The following is a 17,429-nucleotide window of genomic DNA, read 5'->3' as shown; positions in this document are numbered from 1 at the left end:
CTCTTTCAAAGAAGCTGTATTATCTCAGATGTCTTATTAGAGAAATAGTGTTCAGCTAGAAGAAGAAAAAATAAATCAAAAAAGGACCATGTGTCCACCTCCAAGTTGTATAACAGTGGAAAAACCTGTTGATGCCAAAGTAACAAATCTGTGGAGAAAAGAATCATGTAAGCAAGTTAGCTATATCTTCTAAGTCTGGTTTTTTGACAGCAGTATCATTCATCAGAGATTCCTGAAGAAATCACATTGTTATATTTGATAGTGTTTATGTAAAAATATTTCATTCTATACTAACATTTCACCAACTCTTTTACAGAAGAAGAAAAAAGCAGGCAGCGGGATTTCAGAATTTAGTCAGGCAGCTGAGGACCTAGATCTGGTAAGAGAGCATGGAGTTTTGTTTGAGTGCTCTCCTGATAACTGGACCGATCAGAAGAAACCACCACCAACAATGAATTACTGGGTTGTGGGGTGAGTTTAAAGACAAATGAATGTATTTCTCCCAAGGTTTTCCATTTTGAATATGCCGCTGTACTCCTTAAGAATAAATTTAACGGTAGCACATCACAGAAGTACTTGAGCTGACTGACTGAGGAAGCTTTGATTTCAGATCTGGGAGGTTGCATTGGTGTGATGTTCCACCTGCTGCAAAACATAGGTGTGTCAGTTCAGGTGAGAACCGTGCCAGCACATTAACACCGCAGAGCTGGCACCCTTTGCAGTGTCACACAGTGCTATGCAGACATCCTTAAGTGCTGCAATCGTACTCTTAATACCCTGCACTTTCTTTGTGCTCCTCACACTCCTTCAGATCTCTCCATTCCCTGCTTTGCAAGTAAATCCCACCTGTCTTGCCTTCATCCATAATGCTGATTCAGTGAAACAAGGAAGTAAGGTGAACAATTCTTTTTTTTTTTTGGGAAGATCAAATCAACCCTACCAGTCTATTTGAGATATTTTGGAAAGGGAGTTTTCTTTCCTTAATTTGCTTTCAAAGTTCTGCCATTATCATTGCAAATGGATTGTGATTTGTGTTATTATTTAAACTTAATTTTAGTGATTTTCTTAATGATGCCTATAGTTATTGCTACATAGCTAAGCCTTATTTGCATGACAGAACAGCATACTGCCCTAGGCATTAAATATTAAGAATAATACATTTTTTGACTTAATTAAAATTAGGTGTAATGAGAAAGTAGTATGTATCATTTCTTCACAATTCAGAATATATCGGATCTTGTTTAAGTCCAGGCCAGTAAGCCCTATTCTGTAGCCACTACTTCTCATATGTTATTCTTTCCTCCATCTACTATTTTTTGTGCTGTCTACATTTTAGCTGCAGTAAGCAGACGGTCACATTAGGAGTAGTCAGTCAACAGGATGTTTCCTTCTTTTCTACGTTCATCTTCTGTATTTGGTGTTCCTACTAGATAAATAGAAAGGAAAATGCAAATGCCCAGTTAAATGGAAGCTATATGGAAGCTTCCACCATATGAAAAACAAATTCAGTATAGGCAGGGGGTGAAAGGAAGATAAATGATTATGCTTGATTAATTCATGAAGTTATAATTATCAACTAGTTCAACTATTATGCAAATAGGAAAGTCAGAAAACAGCAAAATACATTTCTGAACATGGCATAAAACTTTTTTCTGATACAATGAGAGGAAACATCATCCACAGGTAATTATATTGGCCAGGAATAATAATGTAGAAATTCTCTAGCAGAGCTTTTGTTCAACCTGTTTGCCTTCAAATCAGATGTTTAAAGAGGAAAAACAATTGTTTCCCACTATGAACGTACATAACTGCAGTTTCTGTGCTATCCTTGGGGTTGGAAAAATTAAAATCTTTAATTTAAATGTTTTAAAATGTTTATGCTGCTGTTGATATCTTTTAAAAAATATTTTTTCAGTCTGCATTATCAAATGACATGTTGAATCAGCGGCAGTCTATTAGTATTTGCAGTGCTATCTGCTGTGCTATAATGCTACACACAGTTATGCACAGGTATTAACAGCCTTCGTATTTTAGCTCTTTCCTTAAGAGCTTATTAGATTGACATTTGGGAATGTACCTACCCAGATGTATTAAGTTTAAAAATTAGTAAATATGCGAATACTGGGGCTTGCTTGATTGCAGCTTGTTGCCCAGAAACTTGGATTACTGCAAACAGACCAGTACCATACAAATAGATCCTGAAAACCTGAAGAATTTTTTCCATATACAGTCTTAAAAAAACTGAGCAGAGAATAACTTGATTTAAAAATCTAATGTATTGAAAGAAGTAAGATAATGCAGGAGAGCCACAGAAATTTGCTAGCTGTCTTACACAGCAGTTGTTTTTAACATCTTACTGAAACCTCAGAGTACAACCAGAATATATCAAACAGTTGAGGAGAAAAAGCTAACACCTATGATAATTTTCCTTTTTTTTTCCTTTCTTTTTTTTCCAGGAGACTCATTCTACATCCAAAACCTCAGGAGTGTTATGTCTGTTTTCATGACTCAGTCACAGAAGCCGCTGTTGAACTGGCCTTTAAACTCTCCTTCGGCTTAGCTACATAGAAGAGCTTCCTGAACGTTCAGCCATCCTGCAGGGTGCTGTCATCTCTTTAAAGTACTTCAGTATAAAAAGAAATTAACTTGGTTGTGGTGCCCACTCATGATGTATCTTTGAAATGCTTTCAAAAAAAAAAGAAAAAAATCTATCTTGTGGTAATGACACAGGTAAAACTTCAGTGATGATTCTAATGATCTCATCAATTGAATACTTAAAAAGATTTCAGAGAAACAAAGTTCTTATTTTTATATACTGTCAAATTATTTATCCTGATCATAATTTTATTATATGAAAACATCACGTAATTTCTACACTCACTGCTGTTCAGTGTGTAATATGCAACATCAAATGATAAGCTGATATCCTCAAAGTACTCTCTGAATATCTGGCAATTGGTGATGGAGGGGAAAAAAAAAAGTTTTCCAATTAATTAAACTTTTTTGCCTCTAAGGGCATGAAAAATACTGAATGTTTTCAGTAACACTGTGTTAATCAAAACAAAGAAATCTTTTAGCCAATTCATGGCACTTAGCCACACAAAACTAATGGCTTATCATTTTTGCCAGTATGGTCTCCTGCACACTCGAGCACTATAGTGTGGTCGATGTTCTACTTGACTTCATGAGTTTTAACTACAAACAATACTTATATTTGTTGAAACACAATTTTGAAGACACAAAAGAAGATGGGGGGCAGCGGGGTGATGGTTTTAAGACCTATGCATGGACTCGGCTAATTTTATATTACATTGATAATTTCATAATTAAAAATGTATATTTGGCAAAGTCCGGTAAAGTGTTACTCTATTTTTTTACTTAACATATTTTCTCTTTTGTTTATTTAAACAATATTTGTTTAGCTAGGTCTTCTACAATTTACAGCTGGATATTACAAAAAATGTTAGGTTACATCCGTATAAAGCAAGAGAAGACAAGATGTTTGCAAAATCAGAATTATTCTACAAAATTCAGCTTTCCTACAAATTGTTAAAATGTTTGTAATCTACAGACCAGCTGCTCCTAAAGTTTTTTTTTTTTTTGCTAAAGTTTAGTTTAAAATGTAAGATATTTTTGGGGTCTTTTCACTCTCAGCCAGCACACTTAGGTCTGGTCATCTGCATAGCATTTCATCATGTTCCATGTCACAACAGTGCTTTTTTTTTTTTTTTTCTTTCTGCTGTTTCTACTTGCTTTTCGTGAGTGCTTTTCATAAAATGCATGACTAAAGTTGCATTTTAAACAATGGGATCAAAAAGTTTAAGTATTCAGGAAAGTAAACTCTGTTCCATAGGCTCTCATGATCAAAGCTTTAGATCTTGTTTTCACTAGTAAATTACACTGTTTAGAGTAGTTCTAAAATAGTCAATCAGATGCTTAGAACTGCCCACTCTCACAGAGAGATTCACAGCTTGTCTTGAATCACTCAACAGTTGCTTTAGTTCCAAGCAGTAGAAGTCATATGATTGCGGGTTTTGTTAATCAGCTGTCTCTAGAATTTATGGTTCCTAGAAGATGAGAGACAGTATTTCATGAAGTTTGAGACATACAAAACTGAGTTACAGCAATAGTGCTTGAGATTTGCTCCCCATCTGTACATCAAGTGATGTGAGATTTACTCTGCTTGAGAAATAAAAATATGTAATAGTATGGATGACATCTGAACAACACCTTTTAAAAGTCTAAAATATGTGGGGTTTGAATATTAGGTTTCGTTGTAGATGGAAGAAGGATCGTGGAAAAACAAGCAGTCTTTGCTGCACTGCTTTTAGCAGGTTTAACAGCTTTTACAGAACCTGTGTGTGTGTTTGTGCACGTAAGTGTGTATCTGTGGAAAAGGGTAATTTTGCCTGATGTTTGTCTCGTTTCAGTCTTTTAAAGGCTGGGCTATATGGTTTGAATGCTAAAAAAGAAGATACTTGAATGCTTTAGAAAGAGGACAGCTAACTTTTCTCTAGATCCTTGTGTTTAGTCAGACCTCTGCTGCCAGTGTAGTGGGTCGAACTCAGTTGACTCAGGTGGGCCAACCACACAACTGAGTCAATGCAGAAGAAACAGTGTGAATATGTAGGTGTGTGTGGAGGAAAGAACTGAAGGAAGCTGGGACTCCTTCAGTACCAATCAGCTATTTAGATTGGCTTGCTCCTTCACAAGAAACAGTACCCTAAACAGAATTAAGGGTATCCAAGTATGGTACACCTGTTATACTTAAAGCAGTGTAGTTCAGCAACAAAATGTTGCAAAATTTGCAGTAATTATGTTGATACTACACTTAAGGAGATTTTTATTGTTTGCTTTATTACTCAAGAAGCAGAGACTGTATATTGCAGATTTTTAAGAGTATGTTTAAAAAGAGCCCCAAAAAATGATAGGATTTCATTTCCTACAGAACACGTATTTTTTTATCAGGTATCTTTCATACAAATCCTGTAGCCTTGTAATTTTCAGGAAGATCATAGCAGTGAATTGGTGTATAGAATTAATGTTAAAAGGAATAGATATGGAGAAGCTACTAAAGGAGTTAAAGTAGTAGTATTAAAGCTCAAAAGAATTTATTTTGCCTTTAAATTATTACTTATAAAAACTACTAGCAAAGCAATGTGGAGTACAATGGAGTACCAGGATTAAAATTACTAATATCAAGGGAATGCAAGAAAGAAAAGTTAGCATTTAAAAGCATCTACAATTAAAACGTTGTGACTGAACAAATACGGGGTTTCATGCCTTCCTTAGTCATAAAGTCAGGAGATGTAGGGGAGGTAAAGCAAATAAAAAAAAAACCCTGCTATCAGCAATCTAGAAGAAATTGGGACTTCTGACCTGCAATGGAATGGGTATAAATAACATGACTAAAATTCATTTACTTGTCATATATAATGTTTATTAACTCATAATTCAATATGATCAACAACTACCCTTTGTTACCTGGTTTTTTTATTCTCTAGTTCCTGGTCGGGGGAGAGGGGCCAGTTCCCACAGCTGACAGAAGCTTCTGGAAAGTTCCGGAGGTCTCTGGAAAGCTTGCTGCCCGCGGCTCAGGGAGGGCGGCACTCCCTGGAAGGGATCCAGGTAGTAGAAGCAAATGGCACAGTTTCTGAGCGGTTTTCAGTGGAGGATAGAGGTGGCTCAGCTCCTGGGTACCCCGAGACCATCAACTTTTGAGGAAAAAGAAGCCAGTTAGGTGCCCGCCAGCCACGTGCTTTTTGGGAAGAAGAGGAAACGGCAGCGGGGCGGCCAGGGCGGTGCTGTGCGCTGTGGCAGCCCCACAGGGTGAGGACCTCTGCCACCTCATCTCCTTTGGGAAGGACCTGCTGGCTGGGCGCGGGGCGGGCGCCCGCTGAAGGCCCTGTGGGCGGGCGGCGGGGCGGCCGCCATCTCTGAGATGGCGTTGGTGCCTGTCGAGCGAGTGAAGCTGTTGCTGCAAGTGCAGGCCTTGTCCAAGCAGATCCGGGCGGATCAGCAGTACGAGGGCACGGTGGACTGCTTCGTGCGCGTCCCCAGGGAGGAAGGTAGGGACCTCGGGCTGCTGCCTCCTTCCCTGGGCCGCTTCCTCGTCCCCGCGCCTTGCCCTCTCTCTCCCAGACCTTGTAAAAACCAAAAGCTTTTGGAAATGCTTTTGAAGCAACGGCAATGGAGCATCCATCATGGGCTGCAGGCATTCAAAGGAGTGCGGATACTGGCGGAGGAGGTGGTGAAGAGGGAGTTACTGCTGGGTATGTGCTGGCAGGATTTTTTGTTTATTTGGTAGTAGCAAAGTTGTGCTTGTTGGTATTTGTGGACAGCATAAAATACCCTTAACGTTTTCCTTATGATAGTTTTACAAAAGCAGCGTTTATTTGACATCCTCATGTTGCTGTATAGGAAAGCATGATCAAAATAAGAAATGAAAACGCAGTTTTAAGTTTTCTTTTTCTTTATGGAGTCTTTGCCTTCATCCATGGTGACACAAGAAAATTAAGAAGTCTGAATGAAGAGCATAGCTACGCATTACAGAGCTCACTTTGTTGTCACTGCTTAGCAAAGTCTAACATGGCCAGCGAGTCCAATGTCTGTGAACATCCTCACATACATTTTTTTTCCTCGTAATCCATATAAGATTTGCTCCTGCACTACCTCCTGAGCTCCATTTAGCTGCTTACGCATTTATCGTAGTGTCCAAAAGGATCCTTTCTTTAATTTAGAAGAAGAATATGATTACAAAAGCACTACCAAGTTTCTGACACCTGTATAAACCGTTCGTCTTTGCTTTAATATGGAGTGTGAGCACCCCCTATGGAAGCGAAAATGCATAGGCGGGCTACTTCAGGAAAACCATTTCTAAACAGTTCTGTGAGATATTCTTCTATTTTGCAGTTTCCGGACTGCAGTTTACATAGGTATCCCTAGTCTTAGAAATATATGAAGTAAGGAAGTTGAAAATCTTACCTATTTTTCAGCACTATTGATGTTTCACTTGCAGTTTTAGTTTCTATTGCTAACACCGAATGTGTACATCTGTTGGTGTCAGAATAAATCCAGATTTCCAATACCAAATGCCTGAAAAATAAAGGACCTGAAAAGCAACATTTTTGGCCTTTGTTACAGCTCATACCAAAGCAGAAACAATAGGAGTATTGTATAATATACTTGGTGTAGTATAAACTGTGGAAATGGTATTTTAAAGATCCGTTTCTTTTTCCGTAGGATTTTTCAGCTTTTGGCATGGCAATTTGGCAAATGTTATATGGTATTTCCCAACACAGGCGCTAAACTTTGCTTTTAAGGACAAATACAAACAGATTTTCATGTCCAAAGTGGATAAAGAAAAACAGGTAAATAATCTCTTGCATATTAGTTCTGTTTAATAAACTAACTAGATCTGGTCAAGAGCTGTGCAATTCTTTCTCTCAGCATGGTTGGTAATTAGTGGTGATGTATCGATAAGATTTTGTAATGAGCTTATTTTATAACGAAGAGCGAACATGGTTTACTGTGTAGCTTATTGTTGAAGGTAATGAAATCTGATTTTTGATCTTTAACGATTAATGAGTTTGTAAGGTGCATGTAAATGCTTATTAACTGCAGTCAGAATTTTCAAAGTTTTGTTCAGGACATAATTATTTTGGAGTTAACTGATGCAAGTATTAAGATGGATATTAAAAATTTTGGACTCAGACACTTATGTTTCTGGGCTTTGTCAAAAACCCCGATTACATTCTCACAGTTAAGATCACATTAACATGTACTCTAGTCTCAAAAACCTTTACGTTGGTAATTTCACTCACGTGAAATTACAGCTGCTTTTATTCTAATGTGTGAAGTCCTTGGGTGTGTCCCTCAAGCAGGAGTCTCTCATTTTAATTTTTTTCACATTATTTTCTTGATAATCATTAGTATGTAAGGGTCAGAAAAAACTTAAAGATAGTAAAGTGCGTATCACTGCTGTAGATAAGTAATGCTTCACACTGAAAACTGATTTCTTGCTATATGTGAAGCTAGAAACGTACTTATCAATAGTTAAAGCATTTTAAGAACTTAGTTTTGTACAATGCACCAGAAAAGGAGCAGTTTTAAGTTATAGCTCAAAAAGGCAATTAAACTTTTGGGCTATGCTGCCTCACCTTGCAATTCTGTGTACTTGGGAAAAGTCCCTTAACTTGGATGGATTCTTGAAAGACACGGAGTTCTACACTCATGGAATTAATTACAAGAGATCTTGGTCTTCGAATGTGAAATGTTGATATTGGCATTTGACAAATTACTTAAAATTCATTCATATCAGCAGATCGGAAAATAAGTTCTTTGTATCTAATTTGTTTAATGTGAAAATAGCTGGAAAATCTGCTTTATTTGTGTCTGTCTTAGGTTATCTGTTTTAGGATTTCTTTGGTTAGGTTTTGATAATTTAAACAAAAATCCAATGTTCTGTGCTTTCTCTTGTTGACAGTTTTTTACTGCAGTGCCAGAAACTTTTCTTGCCACAGGCTTTTCTGGTGGTGCTGACCAGGAGGAATGCTGTCAGTCATTAAAGTATGATTGATCTCCTTGTATTGCATGCAAATTCTTAAGCAGTCTTTTTTCAATTACAGTCATTTTGTATGTAAAGTGTTTAAGCTTGCTGTTTTCTTTCTTTTCTTACAGTGGAAAAAGTAAAACATGCATGATATAAATAACAGTGTTTATAGTTCTTCAAACCTCCTTTCCGTCTCCTGGAAGTGCTTCCAGATGGCTTACATGTGTATGAGCTTGTGACTCAAATTTTAGAAACATTCCATGAATAGCATTCAAGATTAATTTCTTTAGAAGTATAATATTTAGCAAAGTAGCATACCCATTGTTGAAGCTCAGGGTCTTTGGATGCTTTCTTACATGTTTTGTGCAGGACAGGAAATGGGGAAGACAATATGGTTACATGCATTAGTTTTTGCTTAGCTGGATTATTTTGGAAAAAAAAAAAAAATTACTAAAACCTTTAGATTGTAAAGGAACTTCTGTTAAAAAAGACCGGTTACGTCTATGTGCCAAACACTGGGTATTGAAGGTAATACTGGCTCAGCCAAGCATCTTCAGCTTGCAGCTGCCCCTCTCCTGCTTGCTACTACAACTAGCAACAATTTATGCAGCAACATGACCTAGGCCAGGTTGCAAAGCCTGCTGTACAACTAACAAAATATTACGGCAGTTAAGCTATGCTGGACTCCATACTGCTACAGCTACAGTGTTGCTGTTACTGAACCAGCAAATAAAAAGTGATTTTGCATACATCTACTTGGTCTGCATTTACTACACAAGATGTACCTGTGATGCCGTTTAAGTCAACAGAGCTATGTCAGATACCACCACCTAAAAATGTTATGCAAAATGTTTCTTCTACTGTGATTAGCTTTTTCTTATTTGGTAAACAGTATGGGCCACAGTGAAAGCAAGTACATTGATTTTTATGTTTCCCCATTCCTCCATCATGGAGAGTTGATGCACGTCGTTGTATCAGGGAGGTCCACAGGCCGATTGTTATGGATGACTGAATGATCACAGATGAGAAAGATGTTATCTGCTATCTGGGTCACAAGAGCACCATATAATTCAGAAGTTGAAAAAGAAAATAGCTTATATTTTTTAATAAATGTAAGAATAGCCAGGGAATCTTTACAAGTAGAAATTTGGAAATACCGCAGTATAGATCTTACTCTGAGACTGCCATGTTTCTTTATTATTTTGTAAAAAATACAATGGCTTAGATAGATCTTATTTTTCATGCTTTAAAGTTTCATTTAGTATCTACAACAAAGGTCAGTATTAGAGTATTGTAATACTGTATTTTCGTAACTGCATACAGTAAATTTTTTTTCAGTTCTGGAAATGGTTTTTGGCAAACCTGGCTCCTGGCGGAGCAGCAGGAGCAACGTCCATGTGTGTACTGTACCTGTTAGACTTTGCATGAACTCGTTTAGCTGCTGATATTGGGAAAGATGGTGAAATCTCTTAAATGGCACTTCCAGTTTTATCTGATGTGCCTCACGTCTTTTACATTTACTTCATTTTAGAAGTAGACCAATATTCAACAGTATTAGAATTCTTTCTATTACTTAAAAATTTATCATTGCACAATTACAAACTTAAAAGTATTAAGAAATGTATGATCTTTATGGAAAAGGAGAGGATGAAGGTGAATGAAAGAGGATTCTTTGGAAATAACTGCTATAGCATAGCTCTCAAAGTTTTGCGTTATTTTTAGATTCTGTATGGAAAATTTTAACTGAATTTTGCCAACTTTGGATGCCAGAAACCAGAGGAGTTTAATTTTTGCTAACCTATGGTTTTATGGGGTGTCATTTAAAGAGCTAATGACCATCCTTGTTCTATATCAAGAGTATCAACTGAAGATTTTCAACAAAGATTTTGAGTAGTATATGTTTGTAGATGTATGTTTCATTCATTCAAATAGGTAAAATTAATTTCCCGAAAACAGTGTCTGGAAGGCTTTGCAGCAGAGAGAAAGAAATCTCTTGCCTTCTGTATTGTTGTTGGCTTTCCTGATTTCCCTGCAATGGGACAAGTTAACTTCAGTTATTGTCTGTGCTGTGCAGGGTTGTCCCAGGAATTGGCTGCTTGACTCTGCCTATTGCTTTCTGTGCCCTGTACTTGGGCCAAATTAGTATTTTCATGATATCTTCAATATAAGGAGGTGTATAATTTGAAGCTCTTCCTTCCAAGATCGGTTTATTGCTTGCTGTGTTTTCACCTGTAGAGAATCCGAACAGCTTGGGTGTAATTACCTGTGGAATGTGGAAACAGATGAAGAATCTACAGATTAAAAAAGTGAATTTTTTAACTTTGTCACAGCTTGTGGCTAGTGTTCCACTATGGGGAGAAGCTGAAACGAGTAACACTTCTAACAAATTTGAGTATGAATGCGTGGCGAGGAAGTGAAAGCATGGTATTGCGTAGAAAAAATTCTTTTCAGAGAGAGGGTAAGAGAATTCATACATAAACATTCAGCTAAATGAGGACAAAATGGGAGCAACAGTTATTTGACCTGAAAGTGATAGTGGATACCACTATCTGTTTGAATAAACTGTCTTCATCCATCCATGTGTCCCAATTTCTTCTTTAAGCTTCGTTCGTAAGTGGAGGAAACAATGATCCGCTGTGTTTTTCGTATAATTTTGATAATGTTAAATGTTTCAGTCATGCAGAGTAGTTTGTACTAAAGAGAAGGGCTTCTGTAAAGCATAACAATGTGCATGAATTTCTTTTATATTAGGTGCTGCTGAGCGACAGTTCCAGGGACTTGGTGACTGTATTATTAAAATCGCAAAGGCCGATGGACTTTCTGGCCTGTACCAGGGTTTTGGTATTTCAGTACAGAGAATCATTGTATACCAAGCATCCTATTTTGGATGTTATGACACCATTAAGGTAGCTTTTACAAAAATGCACACGTTTTAAATCTTTATCATGATATTTTAAATATTTATTATGAACTAATGAGGTTGTTAGTTACAGCTTTTGTCTTTACAGTTATTTGTGTTTAACAGAGTATATTACTGAAGAGCCAAGTAATTTTGCAGTAGGATTAAAAACAGAAATTATCAAAATTATACTTGATATCTGCTGGATTTGACATACATTTTACAGAATTTGTACAGGCTTCCATTTTTTTTTTATTTTGCAGGGATTATTGCCAAATCCAAAACAAACTCCATTCATTCTTTCCTTTTTCATTGCTCAAGTTGTGACTACTTGCTCAGGAATGCTGTCTTATCCTTTTGACACTGTCAGGAGATGCATGATGATGCAGGTACGGTCTAGTGTGCAATCCTCTTCTGAAAATTACTTACTAGATTTTTGAAGTTTGATATGCTAATTGAAGCACTGTATAGCCTTACAGTGGGCGAGACTCTATTCAGAAAAAAAGCAGAAACATCTCCAGAAAGACAAGAAGAAAAATAAAATAATAGTATTGTGGGAGTCTGGTAAAAGCATGTTCAGGTCATGGCTTAGTGAGAGCCTTTAGTAGAAAGGCAGGATCTGTTTTCTTTTTCCTACTCAGAAGCCAGATATTTGGAGTAAGACAGGTTTGTGGGTAGAATAATATCCTTTATTAGCCCAGCTAATGCAGTAAGAAAAATGATCTTTGTGGCACACAGCTGTTCTTCAGGTGTGAGGTAGAATCAGTAATCTTCAAAGCTCAGTACAAGCAGAGAATTATTTCTCAGCATGTAATGGGTATGATAGTGTATTATTAGCAATTAATGTTGGATGTTGTTCCTAGCTATTAGGTAATTTTACTAGGTAGTTCAATAGCATTTGAAGTACATTTAATAATATAAATTCTTGCTATGAAGATCATCCTCAAACACGAAATAAAAAAAACACAAAAATGCTCTTGAAAAATCAGGACCTTGTTCCCTGCATCCCTGAAGAAGTTTTGCCATCTGATAATAGAAAGGAGTTGTTAGTTCCAAAGAAGTGTCTCTATGTTTTTGTTTCAGGATTATCTTCTCTTCTCTCGGTACTCCAGAAAATGAAAAGAAAATCCGAATAAGTGTTGGCATAGAACTTGCTTTCAAAAAATCCTAGGAGATACTTAGATTCTTACGTAATGCCTGCATACCTCTGGTAATCTGCCCTAAACAACAGAAATCCTTGAAGCTTAAAGTGGGCAAACACCATTAGCACTACTGACTTCTTCCTTTCAGACTAAATATGATTTCACTGTCTTCAGATTCTGCTTTATCTGCTTAATCAGCGGTAGGCTTACAGTTAATGCTGTCTTTATTTGTAAGTACTGTGCTTCTTGAGGCTTTACCAAAAAATTGCCTGTATTTCTGGTAATTAATTTACCACTAGGATAGAGAATAGTATCAAGATTATTAAAAACATAAATTATAATCATATGAAATAAGGTAACGGGTTTACTAGCACAAAAGAGGATGAGAATGAGAGGACGTATATATGTTGTGGATGTATAAATATATTTCATGCGGTGTTCTTGTTTCATTCATGTAGTTTTGAAGCTTCAGATACAAATAAAGCTCATTAGTATGATTTTTATCAATTTCTTATCATTATGCTTATTCTGATCCAAGAGGAAGCCCTGAATTAAATATAGCCCCTTTTAATTCTTCAGTTAAATTGTGTTTGCCAGATGGGATGACTTTCTGAAATAATGAGCATAGTACAGTTACTGCTTTCATTAAAGTTGATTTGTCAGCAAAGCAATAATAACCATTACCAAATATCCTTTCATTTGCATATATTCATGTAGATTCAAACCAAAATATTTTAAATGCTTTTTAGCTATGTTAGTATGCTTACTTATATTGATTTATGTGAATATTTATCATAGATGTATTTCTTACATTTCTTTGGTTCAGGAAATCTATGGTGATCTCATACCTTGATTCCTAACAGAAGATGTAACAAAATGTAATACTGTTTTCATCAGAAAATTCAAACATCACTTTATTAGCTGCAGAGTATATCACAAAGGCCTGAAGCAGGCAAGATTATCTTTCTGCCATTATAGAGTCTAGAACCTTACCTTGATATTGCAGGTGGCTTTGACTTAAGATGTACTAAATTAAGTCGAATCTTCAACATTAAGTAAAAAAACTACTGTCATCTTCCAGTAGAATTTCACATAAAGATAGGGATTTTGGATTAATCTCTCCAAAAAAAGTGTACTTGTTTTTTGCTAGTGAAGACAAAAACCAGTGTCGGTTCCTAGCAGAGTCCTCAAATCCTGAAGAGACTGCAGTTCCAAAACAGGAATTGTTTCACAGTTCCCCAAGCACACCTACAAAAAACCGCTTTGTCAGAGCTTTGGTGTTACTCAGAGTATCTGAGCGATTTGCTGTCGTCATTATGCTGAGTTCCACAGTGGGCACGAGTATTTCCCAAGTGCTCTGCCGTGCAGAGAACGGCTACATAATGTTCCTCTGGGCTGTCTCTACTCCGCTGTTGAAATTTTCAAAACTTAAAGGAGTTGGCATGATTTCAGTCATACTGCACTTGGAAAAAGCTGAAGGGAGAGTTCAGTACTTTAGCTCTGACTTGTACCGAAAAGGTCATATGGGTGCATGTGAACATTCACTGCTTGTCATCCTTCATTTCCTTCACCTGTAAGCACTTGAAGCAAATTTTAGTGAACATGGTGCTGAGGTCTCTAACAAATCCTCCTTTTTGCTTTGTTTTTGTTTGTCGAGCAAATTAATGCTCAGAAACAAGGTGGGCTAGATGAAAACTGGACCGCGCTCCTCCTTAGCCTTCCTATGTTTTTACACTATCGTGCTAGTCAAGACCTTAACATTTTTTAGAGGACTCTATTGATAACTAATAAACTGAAATCTACTTAGTATAAAAATATTTCAGTGGTACTAAAGAAGGAAAAAAAAATGAGCTGTGGAAGTTTTAATAGCATTGAAACAATTCAGAGCACCCTTAGGACTGGAGTGACCTCATTTAATTCCTAAGCCTTCTACTTGCCCAGTAAAGCTTAAAAGAAGCATCAGAAGAAGGATCACAGCCTTTCTAAATTTAGCTAACAGAGCATTACATCAGATAAATATTTATTAGTTAAAAGATCACTCCTTTGCAGTAAGTGAAACATTAGGAAAAAGTTCCTTAGTGTTCTTCACTAAAGAAAGACAAATTTTGCAAGTTTCTTTCTCAGTGCAGTGCCATAATGATTTGTCCTTACTACTTCTGTGCAGAGCGGGGAGACTGAACGTCAGTGGAAAGGAACCATTGACTGCTTTATGAAAATACACGAGCGAGAGGGGCTTAATGCTTTCTTCCGTGGAGCATTCTCCAACATCCTTCCTGGAACAGGAGGAGCGTTAGTGCTAGTGCTTTATGACAATATCAAGGACATTTTTAATCTCGATGTTTCAGAGAGTTCAGGATCCGATTACAATAGTGAGTGAACATCTATTTTGCTTGTACAGTGTTCATGCTAGAACTCATTGTTTGCATAGCATATCTTTAGTTTAAATGTTACACAAACAATACTTTTAAGAAATTATTTGGATGTTTTTGTAACTAAGCATGTACTAAATTAAATAATTTGTTTTCAGGGAACTAGAGAGCACTGTTTTCATTTCATTCAAGAAATGAATCCAAGAAAATACTTGCCTCTTGTTTAAAATTCTCAATGTTTCAGTTTTATTCATACTAAATGTTACACTCCTTGAATTTTAAATTACAGCATGTACTTGAATATATTTTGGTAACAGCAGTTTCCCTAGCCTGTCAGCAGAGCCCACTGTAAGTGTCATATCAGCCTGCTACAGCTTCTACATGAACCACAGTAAAAGGAAAAGCTGTTTCTAGCCTGTTGATGTGTTTTCATGGTATTTCAAAGCCCAAGTCAAGACAGCAAAGGAGTTTATGTTGGTTTTTTTAAATTGGCGTTAAGAAATACAGCAACTCACTTTCCTCTCTGTCTCATCCCTCAAACAACATTGAGAAGACTGTAGTCTGGCTGGCAGCATTTTAAGCCAAAGCATAGCCCAAAAATGTGGAGACCCAAGCACTGAGAGACTTAGAACACTTAGTACATTATTTCTTAAGGAAATTCTAAAATGGCTGAGGATTCTTCTCAGTATTGAGGATAAATCTTACAGTGAACATAAGTGAGGAGACTCTTATTTTTATTTCTGAGATAATTGTCGATAGAGAAAGGAAAAAGAAACCAAACCTTGTGGAATATTGGTAACTTTGGGACTCAAGAAAGCATTTAGGAGGCCTTTATTTAAATGTTTGGTTTCAAAGAAATTAAGGCTAGCTAGCGTTTCTAACATTTCTCCACAACCATTAAGTTTCGCACAAACCCCTTAGCTCCTTGAGTTAGTACAAATATTTTTTTAGCTGCTAAAAAATCAGATGTGAGCCACAGGCCAAGAATTGGAAAAACTCGGACAAGACCAATTCCAAGATTGCTACAGTGACAGTAGATGACTGGGGATATGCTCGGGCAAGCTTGTGGCTAATCTGACTTGCGTGAATTTTGTTCATTCTTGCAGACTGGGCAATCAGTATCACACTGAAGAACACGAATGAGACTTCTATGAAATACTTTAAGAGTTTGGCTTATCCTGCTTATGATCTCATCTCCAACTCGTAACAGCCTTACCCTTGACAAAGCAAATAAAAAGTCCACTGGCACTTCCCTTGTCGCTATCATGAGCGTCTACACACGTCTGCGTTCCTGACTGCACATTGAAACCAGCTGGCTTGGTTGCCAGAAACAACACTGCAGCGGCAGCGCGAAGCTGCGTACAGGCTGATTTATCCTGTAGAGATGTGAGACATGCCAGCACTTCTGCAGCGATGGCTTGTCCCCCTGCTGCAAGGTTGCACAATTTCTTCTGGGCCTGGCTTAGTAATGTGGCATAGCTACACAAGAGAATTTGCGTATAATCTCTTGGCCCAAGGTTTCTTTTCAGTCAGGAGTTAGCCTCGGGTGGTGCTGCAGAAGCGGGATGCTGCAATACCTTGAATCACCGAGAACTGGTTTTGTAACAGGGATTGAAACAGCAGAGCAGAAACCTGAGTTGGGATTTGTCTCCCTGGCTACTACAGATGGGACTGGACCCCGTTTGCCATTCTGATCCTAATACCAGCAAGGGAAATGAGGTGGTTAATTGCTTGTACTAATAAATAGTAGTTGTGTTACAAATAAACAGTGGCTCTCTTGCTTCTGGAGGTTTTAGAGGGAAATGGCTTCTGTCATCGTCACTAGGAAAATTCTAGTTGTGAAGTGGACCATTGAAACAGAAACAAATGGAGGGAGAATCAAAACTCTTTTGACAGGGATGCACATCTAGTTTAGTGGTTTAGCACTTTTTTTTAGTCTCTCCAGTGGAACAAAACTGTGCAGCGCAGTGTCACGTACTGCGTCAGAGAGATGTCATATTGCTGTGTGAAACTGAGATGTCATTTGTAGAAGCAGATAAATACTTAAGGTGCTTTTCCAGCCTGTAGGTATGTTTTGTGGAGTTTCAGTCCTCCACACTTAAAATGACACCCGTAAAAAAGGGTGACTGCAGTAGAGATACTCGGGTTTCGGGACATCTTTTTTTCTGAGAAAGAAAAATGACAAAGACGAGGCGCTTCGGGGAATACGTAGGCACAAACCGGGGATAGCTCTTCTCTATGTGGTGGCGGTGGGGGGAGACAGATCGGACTCGAAAGTCCCACGCGTGTGCCCGGCCCTGGCCCCAGGAGCAATCCCCACCTCGTTTCGGACACGAACGCCTGGGTTTCGCTGTCGGTGCCCAACGGCTTTCCGACACAGGGCTGACCCCGCGCCGCCCGGCCATCCGCCTCCCCGCGGAACCCGGGGCCTCTGCCCCTCTCCTCACCCCAGCGGCGGGTCTGGGACC

General features: G+C 37.8%; 2 protein-coding genes across 2 annotated transcripts in view; both read left to right on the top strand.

Moving 5' to 3' along the window:
- INTU (inturned planar cell polarity protein) overlaps nt 1–2,568 on the top strand; it is a 44,532-nt gene extending 41,964 nt beyond the window's left edge. The window contains exons 14-15 of the mRNA XM_009579300.1: nt 317–471; nt 2,457–2,568. Coding sequence (XP_009577595.1) covers nt 317–471; nt 2,457–2,568 — 267 coding nt within the window. The remainder of the gene's footprint in view (nt 1–316; nt 472–2,456) is intronic.
- A 562-nt stretch (nt 2,569–3,130) lies between these two features.
- On the top strand, nt 3,131–16,168 carry LOC104077890 (ADP/ATP translocase 4-like). The gene is given in 10 exon segments (XM_009579301.1): nt 3,131–3,353; nt 4,269–4,375; nt 5,679–5,872; nt 5,911–6,068; nt 7,243–7,370; nt 9,890–10,010; nt 11,303–11,457; nt 11,714–11,839; nt 14,757–14,961; nt 16,068–16,168. Coding segments are annotated over 10 exon segments (1,518 nt in total).
- Nucleotides 16,169–17,429: the final 1,261 nt, after the last annotated feature.

The sequence above is a fragment of the Fulmarus glacialis genome, unplaced genomic scaffold, assembly GCF_000690835.1.
Source record: "Fulmarus glacialis isolate BGI_N327 unplaced genomic scaffold, ASM69083v1 scaffold17686, whole genome shotgun sequence".
NCBI lineage: Eukaryota > Metazoa > Chordata > Aves > Procellariiformes > Procellariidae > Fulmarus > Fulmarus glacialis.
The sequence above is the reverse complement of the archived record's forward strand: the minus strand, read 5'-3'. Positions and strand labels throughout refer to the sequence as shown.